Genomic DNA, 18,945 nt, shown 5'->3' with positions numbered 1-18,945 from the left:
CTGATACCTAGGCATTATAATGGCCACGAATAGGCAGACCGTATATGATACAAACTATGCACCCTATTTGACACTTCTCGAGACTAAATTGTGGGTGTGGAATAAGTTACCGATTTCATTATACGGCCGGATAGCCCTGCTTAAAATGGTTAAATTACCCAAACTGTTGTACCTTTTCTGTTACATCCCAATCTAGTCTGGGCACCCCTTTTTTGATAAACTTCAGAATCGCTTCCACATTCATATGGGGAGGGGGAATGGTTAGACTTAGCTGGCCAAAACTATGTGAACATTACGATACCGGTGGCCCCAGACTTCCTAGTATATTACTACTCGGCACAAACGCACTTTGCCAAATATTTGTTCCCAAACTCAGAACAGTACGCCCATATTCAAGAAGAAAAATTCTCTGCGGCCCCCATGACACACCATGATGTTCCCCAAGTATAAACAACACAATGGTGAAGTAGACCCAGTCTATTGTATGGTGGGGGCATGGATGGCGTTGTTTAGGAAAGTTGGGTGTACGGAACCATATTGGCCACATACCTCCCTATGGCATCATCCGGACTTGGTACCCACGTTGGATACAACATTACAGAAAGGGTGGGACCCAGGAAGGGAAATGCGGGTGGGGACCTGTTCGCTGTTGGAAGGTTTGTACACTTACAAGAGGTTCAGGAGAAAGTAGGAGCCAATCTCACCATAACATTGCAATATCATCATCTGAAGGCGGCGTGCAGGCTCAAGTGGGCGTCCTTCCCAGTTGCCCTGACCCCACATCCTTTCCTTTCAACCATCATGACACAAGATGAATTCAGAGGCGTTATATCTACACTGTATAATGCAGCCCAACTACATGCTTCTTCTCAAAATACAATGAAGTCCAAGTGGGAAAAAGACTTGAACATGTCTATAGAGGATGCACAATGAGCGAAATACTGTTACTTCACCAAATGTATCTCCCTGTGTGCCAACTTCAGGCTAATATAGGTCAAACATTTAAATCACTTATATATAACGCCAAGCAAGTTGGCTAAATATGGACAGGCCTGTCAGACTTGCTGCCCCAAATGCAAAGGCCCAGAAGCTAATTCGATTCATATGTTCTGGGAGTGCCTCCCAATCAGAACATTTTGGGAAGAAGTTGCCGGCATACTCACTGACATACTTGATACACACATACCAGCTACTCCATTGAAATATCTACTAGGAGATATAGGGAAAGTTTCGATTAAAATGGAAGACTCTTATCTGTAGCAGGGGCAATTGCCAAACAAAACATTCTTAAATGCTGGAAGGCAAAGAAGGCCCCTACAATTCAGACACGGCTCAGAGACTTGATATATACATATGAATGTGAAGAAAGTTATATAAAGGGAGTTTCCGCTGTATGCAGGCCTAAGGACATTTGGGCGCCTTTACGGTGATACTTGACAGAGAGACGCGCCGAGAAGGGAGATGATGCTGCAAAGCTCTTTCCAAGTGGCCTAGTATGCAACAGCACATGTTGTATTTCTTATCGAATATTGTATTACCATGCATCACACTGTACTGTATATTGATGATGTAGCTATCAGATGAAAAATATTTTTTTTTAAATAAACTGAAGAATCATGAGTTTCTGTCTCACTCTAGTGATTCCTCATGCTGAGGTGGCACAGCTGCTACTGTTCCACGAGATTGCCAACTCTTTGGAGATGTCTTGACACGTGTTGGTTAATTGGCCGCAGTTGACCAGCACACACGATAAATGCATTGCTGTCACCATCCACATTTACAGTGAATAAAAACACCATTGCCTTTACTTTGCCCATCACAGGTGAACATGTTGAGACAATGCTTGATTCTCTGTAGACTGCTTAGGCTCTTGGGTGCAAGTGCCAAAGCGTGATTTGGTAGTTTCGAGGAGTAGGAGTAGTCGTGACTCCCACCTAAGTTGCTGCTTTCAATTATAGATTACCATTGTTCTAAAGTGAGAACAAAACATTGAATTGCTGTGCAGTAAATCTAATATCAGATCATCAAAAGCTACAACTACAAATGCAGTGCAAACAAGCGCCTAGAGAAAGAAGGCAGGATGTCAGGGCCTACTTCGATGCCGATCTGCAAAGCCAGGTAGTCACAGATTGCCTACATTGCAAACCATCGGAAATCAGATGAAGATAAACATGGAGCGTGTTCCAACAAGAGAGACCCCCCCCCTACCCACCAAAGAAAGAACGAGAAGGGTTCAGAAGTACAGGACATTGGGGACTTACATTCAAAGTTGATCTCAACTTCCCAAGCCTCATGAGGCCAACAGAATCCAGATTCAGGAGGCCAAAGAGCTTGCATGGCCGCATGGACCACATTATGAGCAAGGCAGAAAGCCTTGAAGGGGGACCTGGCACCCAGGGAGAGACAGCGCTGCTGTCTCAAGACATGTGGCTCATGCTCACATTTGATGACTCCCAAAACCAGCCAGGCTGCAGCATGAAGCAGGGCCTCCAGAGGAGCAAGAGGGGATGCAGACCTTAGTTATAGTTGGGATATGAAAGGAGAAAGGAACAGGCAACCAAATGAAAACCCGAGCCAGTGGGTTGGATTGAGCAGATTGAACAGGAGGGGTGAGTTTCAAAGAACTGGGCTCTGTGATCTATAGACATGTAAATAATCTTAAACCTAATGTTTTACATGTAATCATTTGAAATTATATTTATTTTAGTGTTTGCTCCCCTCATCATATGTGTGTATTTAAGTGTTTTAAATAAAGATTGTTTAAAACACATGCATTGGTCCATCAGTGAAGTCAGAGATGGTGTAATATCCCTCCTGGTGAAGTCTTTGGTGGGTCAAGGACAGTGTGATTGCCCCTTCCTTTGATGTATTAATAGATTCATGGGCCGTTCAATGCCACTTTCTTTGATGTCTTTACAGATTCATGGGCAGTGTGATGCCACTCGCTTTGATATCTTTACAGAGTCATGGGAATTGTGATACCTCTTCCTCTGATGCCTGTACAGATTCATGGGCAGTGTGATGCCACCCCCTTTGATGTCTTTACAGATTCATGGGCAGTGTGATGCCTCCTGCTTTGATGTCTTTATAAAGTCAATGGCAGTGTAATGCATCTTCCTTTGATGTCTTTACAGATTCATGGGCAGTGCAATGCCTCTTGCGTTGATGTCTTTATAGATTCATGGGCAGTGCAATGCCTCTTCCGTTGATGTCTTTATAGATTCAGGGCAGTGTGATGCCACTTCCTTTGATGTATTTACAGATTCATGGGCAGTGAAATGCCTCTTCCTTTTTTGTCTTTACAGATTCAGGGACAGCGTGATGCCTCTTCCTTTTGATATCTTTACAGATTCATGGGAAGTGTGGTGCCTCTTCCTTTGATGTCTTTATAGATTCAGGGCAGTGTGATGCCACTTCCTTTGATGTCTTTACAGATTCATGGGCAGTTTAATGCCTCTTGCTTTGATGTCTTTATAGAGTCAATGGCAGTGTAACGTATCTTCCTTTGATGTCTTTACAGATTCAGGGGCAGTGTGATGACATTTCCTTTGATATCTTTACAGAATCATGGGAAGTGTGATGCATCTTCCTTTGATGCCTATACAGATTCATTGGAAGTGTGATGGCTCTACATTGAACGTCTGTACAGATTCATGGGCAGTGTGATGCCACTCCCTTTGATGTCTTTACAGATTCATGGAAAGTGTCTGTACAGATTCATGGGACGTGTTATGCATCTTCCTTTGATGCCTGCACGGATTTATGGGGAGTGTGATGCGTCCTGCTTTGATGTCTTTATAGTGACAATGGCATTGTAATTCCTCTTCCTTTGATGTATTTACATATTCAGGGCAGTGTGATGCCACTTCCATTAATGTCTTTATAGAGTCAATGTCAGTGTGATGCCTCTTCCCTTGGTGTATTTATACATTCAGGGCAGTGTGATACCTCTTCATTTCGTAATTGTCTGTCCAGTGAGGTCTATAAATGGTCAAGCATAAACAAACAAATTTGATTGGTGGAAGCATATCAACCCTGACCACTATCAATGCTCTGGTCAGCATCGCTTACGTATTTTTGTATCGCATCTGAGCCATTGCAGAACAGTCTTGGAATGCCATCAAAGGATACAGTCCATTCATCCATGGTTGTAAATGGTACAGTACAGTGTGATGTCACTCCCTGTGATATCTTTCAATCTTGCATAGCCTAGTGTTGCAGTAATACTCTTGGAAGCAGCTAGGTCTCCTAAAAGGATGATAATTGCTAACACATTCATGCCAAAGACCTCCTCTGATTTCTCTAAGGACTGTCAAAGTGTGATGCTCATGACATGTGAGATGGCGCTCCCTGGGGCAAAGGGATGTTAGGTAACTGGCAGTTATGCCTTGTGATGTGGGGCTGCACCAGGAAGCCACTATTATTGTCTTGCTATAGTGGTATCCCCTTCAGTCACAGGGTTTTTAGTCCTGCCGCATACCTTTGTTACAGACAAAGCTGGTCTATGTCCAAAAGACAATTGAATATGTAAGCAAAAGGACCCCGATCAGTGCAATAACGACGGCAGCTGCACAGGGAATCAGAAGTGTTGCAACTTCCACTGCGGGTTAAAGTGAAAGGAGCCAGAACCAGCCAGCACTCTGGCGTAGGATCACTAAGCCAGAAAACCATCACGCCCATTCATTAACAAGTAGCAGGCTGAAGAACTGTAGGGTTGCCTACAGGCTACAGCAATGCCAGAGGTTAAGATTAAGTCTAAACCTTCCAGCCATTACCCCTTTTGTCTTGCCTAAGTCATCCCGAGTGTACAAAGAAATGGGTACCGATCCTTAGCCACACCACCATGCACCTGAACGCTATCATGACTCTAGGATTAGACGTCAAATCATGCTCCATCCAGCTCACAGCCATAAAATCACTCTGAGTGCAGGCTATAACGCTACATAAGATGTTACCGCACTGCATCCTCTCTATTCAAGGGAATAGCAGGCCGATTGATACTGGATACAGGGTTTTATCCAAGTAGATGGCATTCAAAGTGAAGGTGGTGTCCGATATCAAAGCAAGAGGATTGAGTGAAGATGTGAAAATAGCCCGAACTCATGTAATGAGTTCCAGACCTACTGAATGTGGGCAGATGTCAGACATTCCAAAATACAGTTGCATCTAAAACATTTGATGGCTCATGGTGCACATTTGTTTCTGCAGGCTTCCACCAAAACTCCCAGAATTGTCTATTTAGGATCATATAAACAAAATCAAAACGTTCACTAAGAAAAGCCAAAATGAATTCATTAAATGTACATCTTTCATTGGCTCAATAGAAACTCTGGTTGCCTATGTCCTAGGCATGTCCAGGCTCTGGCATTATTCCACGTTCCTTAGCAAATCTTCTCAGGTCCTCCCGCACGCTACACTTCCTTAAAGCTTCTTTCATTTGCAGAATTGCGAGAATGAGATCATGTATTGACAGAATTGTAAAGATTTTCAGGCAATGAGCTAATGAATGTAAACCCATGTCATTATTAGGCATAACTGTGATCAGAAAGTCAATTTTAACTGTGACCGATATACGCCTATATTACTTGTGGTTTGTGCTGCAATGCATAGGGCTGCAATTCTCTCTCGTGGGAGTGCTCACCTGTTCTATGAAGTCTGTCCACAAGAGACTCCAGAGATCCCACCCTGACACTGATCAGAAATGGTCCCCTCTGCTGCATGTTCCTGTCAGCTCTGCTCTCCAGTTTCCTAGCCAGAATCTTTTTGGTTGAATCCGACTCAGACAGAAAAAGGTTTCAATGGTATTTTGATGAAGAGCTGTAAACAATGGAGGAAGATCCCTTGTGCCCCACTGAGAACCTAGATGTCAGCCCCCCCAGCGAGAACCAAGATCTCCTGACCCCCAACAAGAACCAAGATCTTCTATCCCCCAGTGAGAACCAAGATCTCCTGCCCCCCAGCGAGAACCAGGATCTCCTGCTCCCAGCGAGAATCAAGATCTGCTGTACCTGAGCAAGAACCAGGATCTCCTAACCCCCACGAGAACCAAGAACTCCTGTCCCCCAGCGAGAACCAAGATCTCCTGCCCCACAGTGGGAACCAAGATCTCCTGTCCCCTGGCCAAAACCAAGATCTCCTGCCCCCATTGAGAGCCAAGATTTCCTCCCCCCAGCGAGAACCAAGATCTCCTGTCCCCCTGTGAGAACCAAGATCTCCTATCCCACCGCGAGAACCAAGATATCCTGCCCCCCAGCAAGAACCAAGAACTCCTGTCCGCCAGCGAGAACCAAGATATTCCGTCCCCAAGCGAGAACCAAGGTAACTTTTTGAAGTCAGACAAAGGCATATTTACCTGCAGAAAAGGAAGGCCCAATTGTGTTTTTATACTTAGGGCCACCAACTTGAAAGGGTCCCCAGTGCAAGGAAGGGACATCAGCGACAAAGCAATGCAGAATGCATCAATACCGCCACACTAGACTGGCTTCACACACCACTTACTAGCTTGTGTAAGGAGGTATGCAGATGCATCTGGAACATGATGCAGTCTCAGCATGAAGAAGGCCAGGAACCCCAGGCACAGGTTGTTACTGCAGGGCTTGAGTTGGCTTTGAATTCGGAAGCAAGGAAAATCATCTAGGGATGGAAGCAGAACTCTAGGTATTCCTTTGCAGAGCCTCCCTTGCACGCCAGCTGATGCTGTGGTCACAATGAGTGGATATTGATCTCTAGCTGCTGCTGTGGTCGCAATGGGAGGATATTGCCGTCTAGCTGCTGCTGTGGTCGTAATGGGAGGATATTGCCCTCTAGCTGCTGCTGTGGTCGCAATGGATGGATATTGCCCTTTAGCTGCTATTGTGGTGGATATTGCCATCTAGCGGCTGCTTTGGTCGCGATGGGTGGATATTGCCCTCTAGCTGCTACTGTTGTCGCAATGGGTGGATATTGCCTTCTAGCTGCTGCTATGGTCGCAATGGCTGGATAATGCCCTCTAGCTGCTGCTGTGGTCGCAGTGGGCGGACATTGCCCCCTAGCGGTTGCTGTGGTCGCAACAGTCAGTAAATGACTGTTATTGCTCTTTAGCAGCTGCTCTGGTCACAATGGGTTGACATTGCCCTTTAGCTGCTACTGTGGTCGCAATGAATGGACATTTCCCTCTAGCAGCTGCTGTGGTTGCAGTGGGTGGATATTGCCTTCTAGCAGCTGCTGTGGTCGCAATGGGTGGATATTGCTTGTTAGCTGCAACTGTGGTTGCAGTGGGTGGACATTACCCTATAGCTGCTGCTGACGTTGCAATGTGTGGATATTGTCCTCTAGCTGCTGCTGTGGTCACAATGGGTGGCTATTTCCCTCTAGCGACTGCTATGGTTGCAATGGGTGGACATTCCCCTTTAGCTGCTACTGTGGTCGCAACAGGTGGTCAATGCCCTCTAGCAGCTGCTGTGGTCGCAGTGGTTGGATATTGCCCTCTAGCGGCTGCTTTGGTTGTAATGGGTGGAGATTGCCCTCTAGCTGCTGCTGTGGTCGTATTGGGTGAATACTGTCCGACAGCTGTTTCCTAGCCACAGCCTGTATTTATGGTTCCATCCGACTCAGATAGAAAAAGGTTTCAGTGGTCTTTAGAAGAAGAGCTGTAAACAATGAAGGAAGATCTCCTGTTCCCCAGTGAGAACCAAGATCTTCTATTCCCCAGTGAGAGTCAGGATCTTCTGTCCCCCAGCGAGAACCAAGGTATCTTTTTGAAGTCAGATAAAGGCACATTATTTGCAGAAAAGGATGGCCCAATTGTTTTTCTTATACTGAGGAGCACCAGCTTGAGAGGGCTCCCAATGCCAGGAAGCAACATCAGCAACAAAGTTTACACTTGTGGAATGCAGAATGCATCAACACCACCAAACTAGACCGGCATCCTACACCATTTACTAGCTTGTGTAAGGAGGTATGCGGCTGCATCTTGAACATGATGCACTCTCAGCATGAAGAAGGCTAGGAACCTCGGGTAACAGGTTGGTACTGCATGGCTTGAGCTAGCTTTAAAATCGGAAGCTAGCAACATCATTCAAGGAAGGAAGCAGAACTATAGGTATTCCTATGTGCAGCATCCCTTGCACCCTAACTGCTGCTGTGGTCGCAACAGGTGGATATTGCCTCTAGCTGCTGCTCTGGTCGCAACAGGCAGATATTGCCCTTTAGCTGCTGCTGTGGTCGCAACAGGTGGATATTACCCTCTAGCTGCTGCTGTGGTCGCAACAGGCGGATATTGCCCTTTAGCTGCTGCTGTGGTCGCAACAGGTGGACAATGCCCTCTAGCAGCTGCTGTGGTCGCAGTGGTTGGATATTGCCCTCTAGCGGCTGCTTTGGTTGTAATGGGTGGAGATTGCCCTCTAGCTGCTGCTGTGGTCGTATTGGGTGAATACTGTCCGACAGCTGTTTCCTAGCCACAGCCTGTATTTATGGTTCCATCCGACTCAGATAGAAAAAGGTTTCAGTGGTCTTTAGAAGAAGAGCTGTAAACAATGAAGGAAGATCTCCTGTTCCCCAGTGAGAACCAAGATCTTCTATTCCCCAGTGAGAGTCAGGATCTTCTGTCCCCCAGCGAGAACCAAGGTATCTTTTTGAAGTCAGATAAAGGCACATTATTTGCAGAAAAGGATGGCCCAATTGTTTTTCTTATACTGAGGAGCACCTGCTTGAGAGGGCTCCCAATGCCAGGAAGCAACATCAGCAACAAAGTTTACACTTGTGGAATGCAGAATGCATCAACAACACCAAACTAGACCGGCATCCTACACCATTTACTAGCTTGTGTAAGGAGGTATGCGGCTGCATCTTGAACATGATGCACTCTCAGCATGAAGAAGGCTAGGAACCTTGGGTAACAGGTTGGTACTGCATGGCTTGAGCTAGCTTTAAAATCGAAAGCTAGCAACATCATTCAGGGAAGGAAGCAGAGCTATAGGTATTCCTATGTGCAGCATCCCTTGCACCCTAACTGCTCCTGTGGTCGCAACAGGTGGGTATTGCCTCTAGCTGCTGCTCTGGTCGCAACAGGCAGATATTGCCCTTTAGCTGCTGCTGTGGTCGCAACAGGTGGATATTACCCTCTAGCTGCTGCTGTGGTCGCAACAGGCGGATATTGCCCTTTAGCTGCTGCTGTGGTCGCAACAGGTGGATATTGCCCTCTAGCTGCTGCTGTGGTCGCAACAGGTGGATATTGCCCTCTTGCTGCTGCTGTGGTCATAATAGGTTGATATTGGGCTCTAGCTGTTGCTGTGGTGGATATTGTCCTCTAAGCTGTTGCTGTTGGATATTGCACTCTTGCGGCTGCTGTGGTTGCAATGGTTAGACGTTGCCCTGTAGCGGCTGCTGTGGTCGCAATGGGTGTTAATTGACCACTAGGTGCTGCTGTGATTGCAATGGGTGGATATTGCCCTTTAGCTGCTGCTGCGTTAGCAACCAATGGATATTGCCCTTTAACTGATGCAGTGGTCTTATTGGGTGGATATTGCCCTACAACTGTTTCCTAGCCAGAGTCTGTATTTATGGTTCCATCCGAATCAGATAGAAAAAGGTTTCAATGGTCTTTAGAAGAAGAGATGTAAACAATGAAGGAAGATCTCCTGTTCCCCAGTGAGAAGCAAGATCTTCTGTCCCCCAGCGAGAAGCAAGATCTCCTGTCCCCCAGCAAGAACCAGGATCTCATCTTCCCCAGTGAAAACCAAGATGTCCTGTCCCCCAGCGAGAACCAAGATCTCCTGTCCCCCAGCGAGAACCAAGATCTCCTGTCCCCCAGCGAGAACCAAGATGTCCTGTCCCCCAGTGACCCAGCGAGAACTAAGATCTCCTGTCCCACAGCGAGAACCAAGGTACCTTTTTGAAGTCAGACAAAGGCACATTATTTGCAGAAAAGGATGGCCCAATTGTTTTTCTTATACTGGGGAGCATCAGCTTGAGAGAGGGCCCCCAATGTCAGGAAGCGGCATCAGCAACAAAGTTTACCTTTTTGGAATGCAAAATGCATCAACACCACCACACTAGACCGGCATCACACACCATTTACTAGCATGAAGAAGGCCAGGACCCTCAGGCACAGGCTGTAACTGCATGGCTTGAGTTAGCTTTAAAATCAGAAGCTAGCAAAATCATCCAAGGAAGGAAGCAGAACTATAGGTATTCCTATGCGCAGCACCCCTTGCACCCTAACTGCTGCTGTGGTCACAACGGGCGGATATTGCCTTTAGCTGCTGCTGTGGTCGCAACGGGTGGATAGTGTCCTCTAGCTGATGGTGTGGTTGCAATGGGTGGATATTGCCTTCTAGCTGTTGCTGTAGTGGATATTGCCCTCTAGCTGTTGCTGTGGTGGATATTGCCCCCTAAGCTGTTGCTGTGGTTGATATGGCTCTCTAGTGGCTGCTGTGGTCGCAATGGGTGGATATTGCCCTCTAGCTGCTGCTTTGGTCGCAATGGGTGGATATTGCCCTATAGCGGCTGCAGCTGGGGTTGCAATGGGTGGATATTGCCCTCTAGCTGCTGCTGTGGTCGCAACGGGTGGATATTGCCCTCTAGCTGCTGCTGCAGTCGCAATGGGTAGATATTGCTCTTTAGCTGCTGCTTTAGTTGCAATGGGTCGATATTGGTACTGAAGGAGGTGGTGGAAAAACCATACTTGGTGGTGTTTGCGCCCTATGGTTGCGTTTGAGTTGGTTTGCAAAGATTCTGTACCCAATGGGTGAGTGGTGTCCAATTTTTGGATAATCTATGTGTACAGTGTTTGAAGTATCATGCATAATAAGCATTCTAATATCACCCATTAACGACTTTGAAAGTTGCCCCATACCTTATGAATGCTATCGACCCGCTGCACCACTTTCGCCTATATGGTCATGGAACGCATCGGTTTGCTTGCCACAAACTGGTCACGGAATTTATCCCACACATTAATATGATGCTGATATGTCATGGTCCATTGAATTTTCTTCTTCTCCACACACTTCTTTCTCTTCCATTTGCCAGCATTTGTCTTGTTTTGATTAATCATTATTTTCTCAGCTCCAGAAAAGAGTGGCTTGTGCCCGTTGCATCCCAGCTATCCGACATGCGACATTTTCTCCACCCCGCCAAGGAACGAATGCGCCACAGACCAGGAATGCCAGGATGACCAGAAGTGCTGCCAGTACGGCTGCATTATGCAGTGCAAGAAGCCCCTGCAAGGTACAGAAGCAGCCTAGGTCACTATTCATACATGTCGTGGGGTCCTGGGCGGGAGAAGGGGACAGGCAGTGAGGGGATTAGCCGGATTGCTCACTAGGAGCCAGGACCTGAACTCTAACTGAGGACATTATCCCTGAGGACAAAATATGATGAGTAAACAAAGTGAGGGCCATTATGAGGCAGAAGTAGGCCAGATCACCCTTCACTGGCAGCAAGTGACAATCTGTGCCGTATTCATACATTGTATTATTAGGGAGTAGTTTCTTACCTGTAACTCCATTTCTCCAGCGTTGGTATCTTTCATGGATTCACATGCTTAGAATATTCCCCGTCGTCAGACTGGGAACCCTCGGTACACATATATAGTCGTTTCCTATAGGAAAAAACTTCCGACACTTGTGTGTCCTATCCACATCTACGTCCTCCCCGGGGACGTCCACACATGCCCCATAGGACGTAATGGTATAAAAGCCCCGCCCCCGCGTGTCCCGTCAGATTTCGACCCCTCCAAAGAAGAAAGGGGGAAACCTGTTTATGCACATATCCTGCACATTGCATTTCGGGGAGGCTGGTGGGCGCATGTGAATCCATGAAAGATACCAACGCTGGAGAAATGGAGTTACAGGTAAGAAACTACTCCCTTCTCCAGCATTGGATCTTTCATGGATTCACATGCTTAGAATAGATTGTATAGCAGTATCCTAGAAGAAGGAGGTGAGAATGCAATGCAACATACATTACAAAAACAAACCACTCCCAGTCCAAATATATATATTTCTGAGGCTTGTGGAATCTACTTAGATCACATGCTGTGCATAGGCCGACATCTAGTGGAAGCTGCGGAGTATTACAGTTTGTTTTTCGAAACTCGAAAATGGGCGTCGACACAGGCGTGCCAGTAATACTATCCCTAGTGTGACGTCCACTGTACCCAAGATCCCTCACGCGTCTGGGATCCTCAGATTGTTTTTTTCCGCCATACTGGTCGGAAGCATCCTGCGGAGTCCCCTGGCCTTAGCCATACTTTTGCTAATTATAGAGCCATACTTTTGCTAATTATAGAAGTTTAAAATTATTTATTGACATCCTTCCCCACCCCAACGTCGACCCTCGACACTCGACGACGGCTGGAGAAGACATCGACCGTCGGCTGCTGCACGACGGATCTGGGCCTCGGAAGGCCGCTGGCCTCGGCCCGCGCCTAGTAGGCCGCTGGCCTCGGCCCTGCAAGTAGGGAGAGTGGGGGGTGGTACATACTCTTCACTCTTGGTATATAGGTACACCTTATATATTTCCTACACTTACCAGCCCGCTGCCTCAAGGTGCGTATGGAGGGTACCCCTTCCCAATTCTGCCCCAAGTGCAACCGCAAATACCCTTGGGTCGACAGGCACGCCACGTGCAAACTCTGCTTGCCGAGGGACCGCCCCGAAGCGAACTGCAGAGCGTGTAGTAGGTTTAAGCCTAAGACACTTAAGGACCGTTCGACAAAGCATTGGGCCCACCACGCCAGGCAGGCGGCCATGGCAGCGGAGGGCGCCTTCAGCGATGGCAGCGACGCCGTACTTTCGGACGGCGAGGGCATTACGGCGTCGAAAGACTGCCGAGCGCAGGTCCCCGACCTCGGAAGGTTGTCCGGCAGGGCGGCTATGGGGAAGACCCCCGGCGACGCAAGCGCTACACACCCTACACACACTAAGCACACTAAGTCCAACCGAACCTCGACGACGTCGACTTCTCGGAAAGAGGCACAGATAGAACGGTCCGACTCGGTGTCCTCTGGGCGCTCTCGATCGAGATCGCCTCATGACGCAAGGCAATCATCCACTCTTGCCAAGAGTGCCTCGCTCCCTAGATTAACGGAAGTTCGATCGTCGGAAGACGAAGACGACTTCCACCCCCAGGCCGCGCTCCAGGAGACCGAGGCTGCAGTTAACACCAGCGAGGACCCACGCTCGAAACAAGATACCTCTCCAGACCCTCGACGCCAGGCGTCGAAAGTCTCTGGGGCCTCCAAGGGGCAGGGAAAACATTTTTCCACGCACGGGGAGGGGAGGAAACAGCGGAAAGCACAGCCTTCCACTCCTGTAAGACCATCCTTCCACCCTAAGCAGGCAGACAAACATAAATCTACTGGGACATCAACATCCAGCAAGGGTACCCTTGATAAATCCTCTAAGTTGCCTACTAAAGTCATACCCTGTTCCAAAGAATGGTCCAGTGAAGACATAGACAGGGTCATGTCAAGGATGTCTTCCTTAGCTGATTTTTATGACAAAAACCCAGAACATTTCCTTTCGTATGACCCTCAAGGGGCCACACCCTCAGGCTCCTCTGATCCTATCCCCCTAAGTAAAAAGGCCCGGTTCGAAAGACCTGAACCCTTCGAGGTGCAGCCTTACTCTACTCCATACTCTACTCCACACCCCAGATACCAAGGACAGCCTTTCCCTGAAGGGGACCAGGAGTTTACAATTATGGAGGAACAAACCGGGACTGAATACTATGCGGATGATGAGGACCTGGAGGAGGTAGAAGATGAACAGGAAATTTACAGAGTAGATTCCCCGGTAGAGAGCGAAGCCCCAGTTACCGACTCGCCAGTTGATAACCAGCCCCTCCTTAATGAAGTTCTCGCTCGCGCAGCAGAACATTTTCACATCGACACCCACGGTGTACAGGAGGAAGGGGACTTCGCAGAAGAGTTGGTGGGAGAGAGGAGGCCGGTCGCTCAGACCATCCCTATCCTTAAATCCATCCAACGTAGAATAGATCCATCCCTGGTGAATCCTAACCTCACCAGAGCCGTCAACCCCAGAGTCGAAAAACTTTTTCGGGCAGCCCAGTCTGACCCTCTTTATATAAGAGGACATCTTAAACCAGACTCCCTAGTGGTTACCAACACTCGGAAGAGGGCTGGGACACCCTTATCGTCGTCAGAAGCTCCTCCCGACAAGGAGAGCAAAAGACTGTACGGGTTTGGCAGGAAGGTAGCCTCAACGTCCGCCTACCAAGCAAGGATTGCAAACTCCACCACCCTGTTGGCAAGTTACAACTGCCATCAATGGGAAGAGGTCGCGGCGCTCATAGCCTCTGCTCCTGAACCGTTAAAGGGCCAGTTGGCTCGGATCTCGGCAGAAGGGAGAGCCATGTCTGGTTGCATATTAAAAGCAACTTTCGACGCCGCGGACAACGCAGGAAGATTGATAGCAGAAGGTACTGTTATCAAAAGACATGCGTGGTTACGGCAGTCGGGGTTCAAAACAGAAACCCAGGCTTCATTAATAGACAAGCCGGTGGAACCCGATCTACTGTTTGGGAAAGCGGTCGAAGACGCACTTAAAAATGCCAAGGACGAGTACGAGACTCTCAAATCCCTTGGCCAGCTTACCAACAAACCCCCTAACCAGAGGGGGAACAGTAATTTTCGTCGCCCACGCGGCCAAAATTCACAAAATTCACAAAGAGGCAACTATGCCCAAGGACAGGGTACACAATGGAACAACAACCAGCAGTCTACCCAAAGTTACGGCAGGGGTAACAAGAGAGGTCGTGGAAGAGGCAGAGGCAGCCCCAACAAGGGAGGTGGCACGCCTCCACCAAAGCAGTGACGCTCAGTTCAGGGTCCCTTCTCACGCAACCCCAGTAGGGGGACGCATTTCCAACTTCACCCAGGCTTGGGAAGGGATCACCTCAGACAGATGGGTGCTGTCAACAGTGTCCACAGGATATTGTATAGAATTACTGCAGCGTCCCCGGAACCACCCTCCACGACAAAGAATACACTCCTTAGAACATCAGAAGATCCTTCTCGAGGAGATCGCCATTCTGCTAGAAAAGGACGCGATAGAACTCGTCCCAGGACACCAGGTAAACAAGGGTATCTATTTAACTTACTTCCTTGTGCCAAAGAAAGATTTGACAATGCGCCCAGTATTGGACTTACGGCCTGCCAACAAGTATGTCAAGCCCCAAAAATTCCGTATGACCACGCTACAAGAGGTAATCCCCCTCCTAAAAAAGGGGGATTACATGGCAACCTTGGATATGAAAGATGCTTATTTTCATATTTCCATGCTCCCAGCGCACAGAAAATACTTGCGCTTCAAAGTGGACAGTCGCCACTACCAATTCAAGGTACTGCCCTTCGGGATAGCTTCAGCACCAAGGGTATTCACCCAGGTACTGGCGGTGGCAGCTGCACACCTACGCAGGGAGACAATCCCAGTGTACCCTTATCTGGACGACTGGCTCATAACGGGGGAAACCCCAGGAATTTGCAGGTCAAACATTCAGAGGACTATCGACCTCCTCCACGAATTAGGCTTCTCTATCAACGAGAAGAAGTCAAGTCTGGTGCCAAGCACCTCAAAACAGTTCCTAGGAGCAACCCTAGATACTCAAAAAGGGTTGACCTTCCCTTCGGAAGAGAGAATTCGGAATATACTACTGCAAATTCCACATTAGTCAAGTCAAGTCAACAAATAACGGTACGCAAAGCAATGCGGTTACTGGGCATGATGGCGTCATGCATTTACCTGGTCCCCCACGCGCGTCTGCGCATGCGTCCCATGCAGGAATGGTTGGCGAAACAGTGGTCTCAGGCAAGTGGTCAGTGGGACGATCTAGTGGTCGTTTCGCCAACACTCGTACAGAGCTTACACTGGTGGACAAGAGAGAATCTCGCAAGGGGAAAACCCTTTTACGATCCCGAAGTACAGGCAGTGGTGACTACAGATGCATGCCTGACTGGGTGGGGAGCTCACCTTCTCCACCACACAGCTCAGGGTCTCTGGTCTCACTCAGTAGCCAAGAACCACATCAACCTGCTAGAGCTTCTGGCAGTATTCCGAGCGCTTCGGGCGTTCGAGCCCCATCTGCTAAACTTGTCGGTGCAGATCCGGACGGACAGCACGACAGCCATGTTCTATCTGAACAAACAAGGAGGGTCTCGTTCGCCAAATCTGTCCAAGCTTGCCCAGAAAATCTGGATATGGGCACTCAGACGGAACATCTTCCTGTCATCACAACATGTTCCAGGGGAGCTCAATTCCCTAGCGGATGCCCTAAGCAGAGACTCCCTCCCAGAAGAACACGAATGGGTCCTTCACAGAGATATCGTAGAAGATCTCTTCTCTCAGTGGGGTTTCCCCACTATAGACCTATTCGCCACAAGCGAAAACAAACAATGCCCAGGATTTGCATCCAGGTTCCCCCAGCCAGACTCCCAAGGGAACGCCCTGTGGATGAACTGGTCAGGGATGTTTGCGTACGCTTTTCCACCAACTCCTCTCATCAGGAAAGTGGTGTACAAGATGAACAAGGAATCGATGACGCTCATCCTAGTTGCTCCCATGTGGGCGAGACAACCATGGTTTCCACACCTACGCAGGATGGCGGTGTGCGAGCCCATCAAACTCCCAGCCTGGTACAACCTACTGTCCCAGCAACAAGGTCAAACAGTGCACCAGGAACCCAACTCAATGAACCTGGCAGCATGGATCCTGAGGTCATAGAGTTTGGGCATCTCAATTTACCACAGAGGTGTATGGACATCCTAAAAGAATCCAGGAAACCAAACACAAGGCACTGTTACTTTGACAAGTGGAAGAGATTCGTTATTTGGTGCCAGAATAAACAAATCAACCCAGTTGATTGCACTCCTTCCAACGTTGTAACATACATGCTCCACCTGCTGGACGCAGGTTTGGTTTTTAACTCTCTGAAAGTACACCTGGCAGCCCTCTCGGCTTACACCACATCCCATAACAAGGTATCGTGGTGGAAAGTACCAGTAGTTAAAGCCTTCATGGAAGGAGTAAAGAGACTTCACCCTCCTATTTCGAACCCACCGCCAGGATGGGACCTCAATGTGGTGCTAGCTAAGCTCATGGGCCCCCCTTTCGAACCCATGCATAAAAGTAGTCTCAAACACCTGACTTATAAAACGGCCTTCTTAGTAGCCATTACCTCTATAAGAAGGGTCAGTGAAATTCAGGCTCTGTCAGTGCAAGATCCTTTCTTTACTATCCACAAAGACAAACTGGTTTTACGCACACACCCTAGGTTCTCACCTAAATTTATATCTAAATTCCATGTAAACCAGTCCATCGAGCTTCCGGCTTTCTTCCAGAACCCGCAAAGCTCAGCTGAGGTGAAACTACACACCCTTGATGTGCGTAGGGCGGTCCTCTACTATGTAAATAAAACCAGACCGCTAAGGAAAACAGATCAACTGTTTGTCTCCGTAGCTACAGGCAGAGAGGGGGATCGCGTCTCTAAAGGCGCGATCTCGAAGTGGATTATCAACTGTATACAGCTGTGTTACTCTCTTTCTGAAAAAACTCTGCCTTTTACGCCAAGGGCCCATTCTACTAGAGGCATTGGGGCCACTCTGGCTTTCATTGCAAATGTTCCCCTCGACACCATTTGCAAAGCAGCTACTTGGAGCTCTATTCACACTTTTACTCAGCATTACTGCATTGACACTCATTCCAAGACAGATACACAAGTGGGACAAGCGGTTCTAAGACACCTGTTTGCTCATGACCCTTCTCACATCCCACCTCCTTCTTCGGGTACTGCTCGCTAATCTATGCACAGCATGTGATCTAAGCAGATTCCACAAGCCTCAGAAGGGATACATTACTCACCGTAATCGTATTTCTGATGCTTGTATCTGCTTAGATTCACATGCGACCCACCCTTCCTCCCCTCCGAGAGAAGGCGCATGATTGCTTGTAGTCATACCTTTCTGTCTATCTGCTTGGATTATCTGTACTCACGCAACTCCTCATGCTTCCTCATGTCAGAAAAAATACAATCTGAGAATCCCAGACGCGTGAGGGATCTTGGGTACAGTGGACGTCACACTAGGGATAGTATTACTGGCACGCCTGTGTCGACGCCCATTTTCGAGTTTCGAAAAACAAACTGTAATACTCCGCAGCTTCCACTAGATGTCGGCCTATGCACAGCATGTGAATCTAAGCAGATACAAGCATCAGAAATACGATTACGGTGAGTAATGTATCCCATATATGCACGTAAGCAGTAACATAACATATATCTATATATATATACATAAAGGCGACACATCAAGGAAAAAACCAAACATCGGCAAGGTAAAAGACAACAGTCTCACCATTTGGCTTACCTCATTGAAAAAGATGGCGCAGCACTGCCCTCCCCATCTGTACTTCATCCGCATGCTGCCTTTCCAGGCAGTAATGGCGTGTGAACGTGTGTGGGACTGACCACGCCGCCGCCTGGCAGATGTCTGTCAGAGGAATTCCTGCCCATAGCGCCGCGGAGGAGGCTGTCGATCTCGTGGAATGGGCTCTAGGGTGCCCTTGTAGGGGTCTCCCGGCCTTGGAGTGACTAAAAGCAATTGCCGACGAGACCCATCGAGCCAGTCCTTGCTTGGAAATTGCCCTTCCTCTCGTCGACGGACCATATGCGATGAACAGCTGTCTGGTAGTTCTGAGTTCTTGCATTCTTTGCAGATAAAACTTTAACGCTCTTTTCACATCGAGCGTACGAAGAGCCTTTTCCGCCGTCGACGACGGGGTCGCAAAGAAAGTAGGGAGAGCAATGGTCGAGTGCTTGTGATAGACCGTCGGTACTTTCGGGATGAAAGTAGGATTAGTTGATAGTATCACTTTATCTTTAAAGAATCTCTTATATGGAGGGTCTATGACTAATGCCTGTAATTCCGACACTCTTCTAGCTGACGTA

General features: G+C 48.1%; 1 protein-coding gene across 1 annotated transcript in view; it reads left to right on the top strand.

Moving 5' to 3' along the window:
- Positions 1–18,945, top strand: part of LOC138452543 (platelet endothelial aggregation receptor 1-like) — a 402,175-nt gene that overhangs the window by 202,167 nt on the left and 181,063 nt on the right. Inside the window, exon 5 of the mRNA XM_069604987.1 lies at positions 11,047–11,208. Within this exon, the coding sequence (XP_069461088.1) occupies positions 11,047–11,208 (162 nt within the window). The remainder of the gene's footprint in view (positions 1–11,046; positions 11,209–18,945) is intronic.

This window comes from Ambystoma mexicanum, chromosome 4p (genome assembly GCF_040938575.1).
Source record: "Ambystoma mexicanum isolate Mex_15411 chromosome 4p, UKY_AmexF1_1, whole genome shotgun sequence".
Lineage (NCBI taxonomy): Eukaryota > Metazoa > Chordata > Amphibia > Caudata > Ambystomatidae > Ambystoma > Ambystoma mexicanum.
Note: the sequence above shows the minus strand (reverse complement) of the source record. Positions and strands in the feature narration are given on the sequence as shown.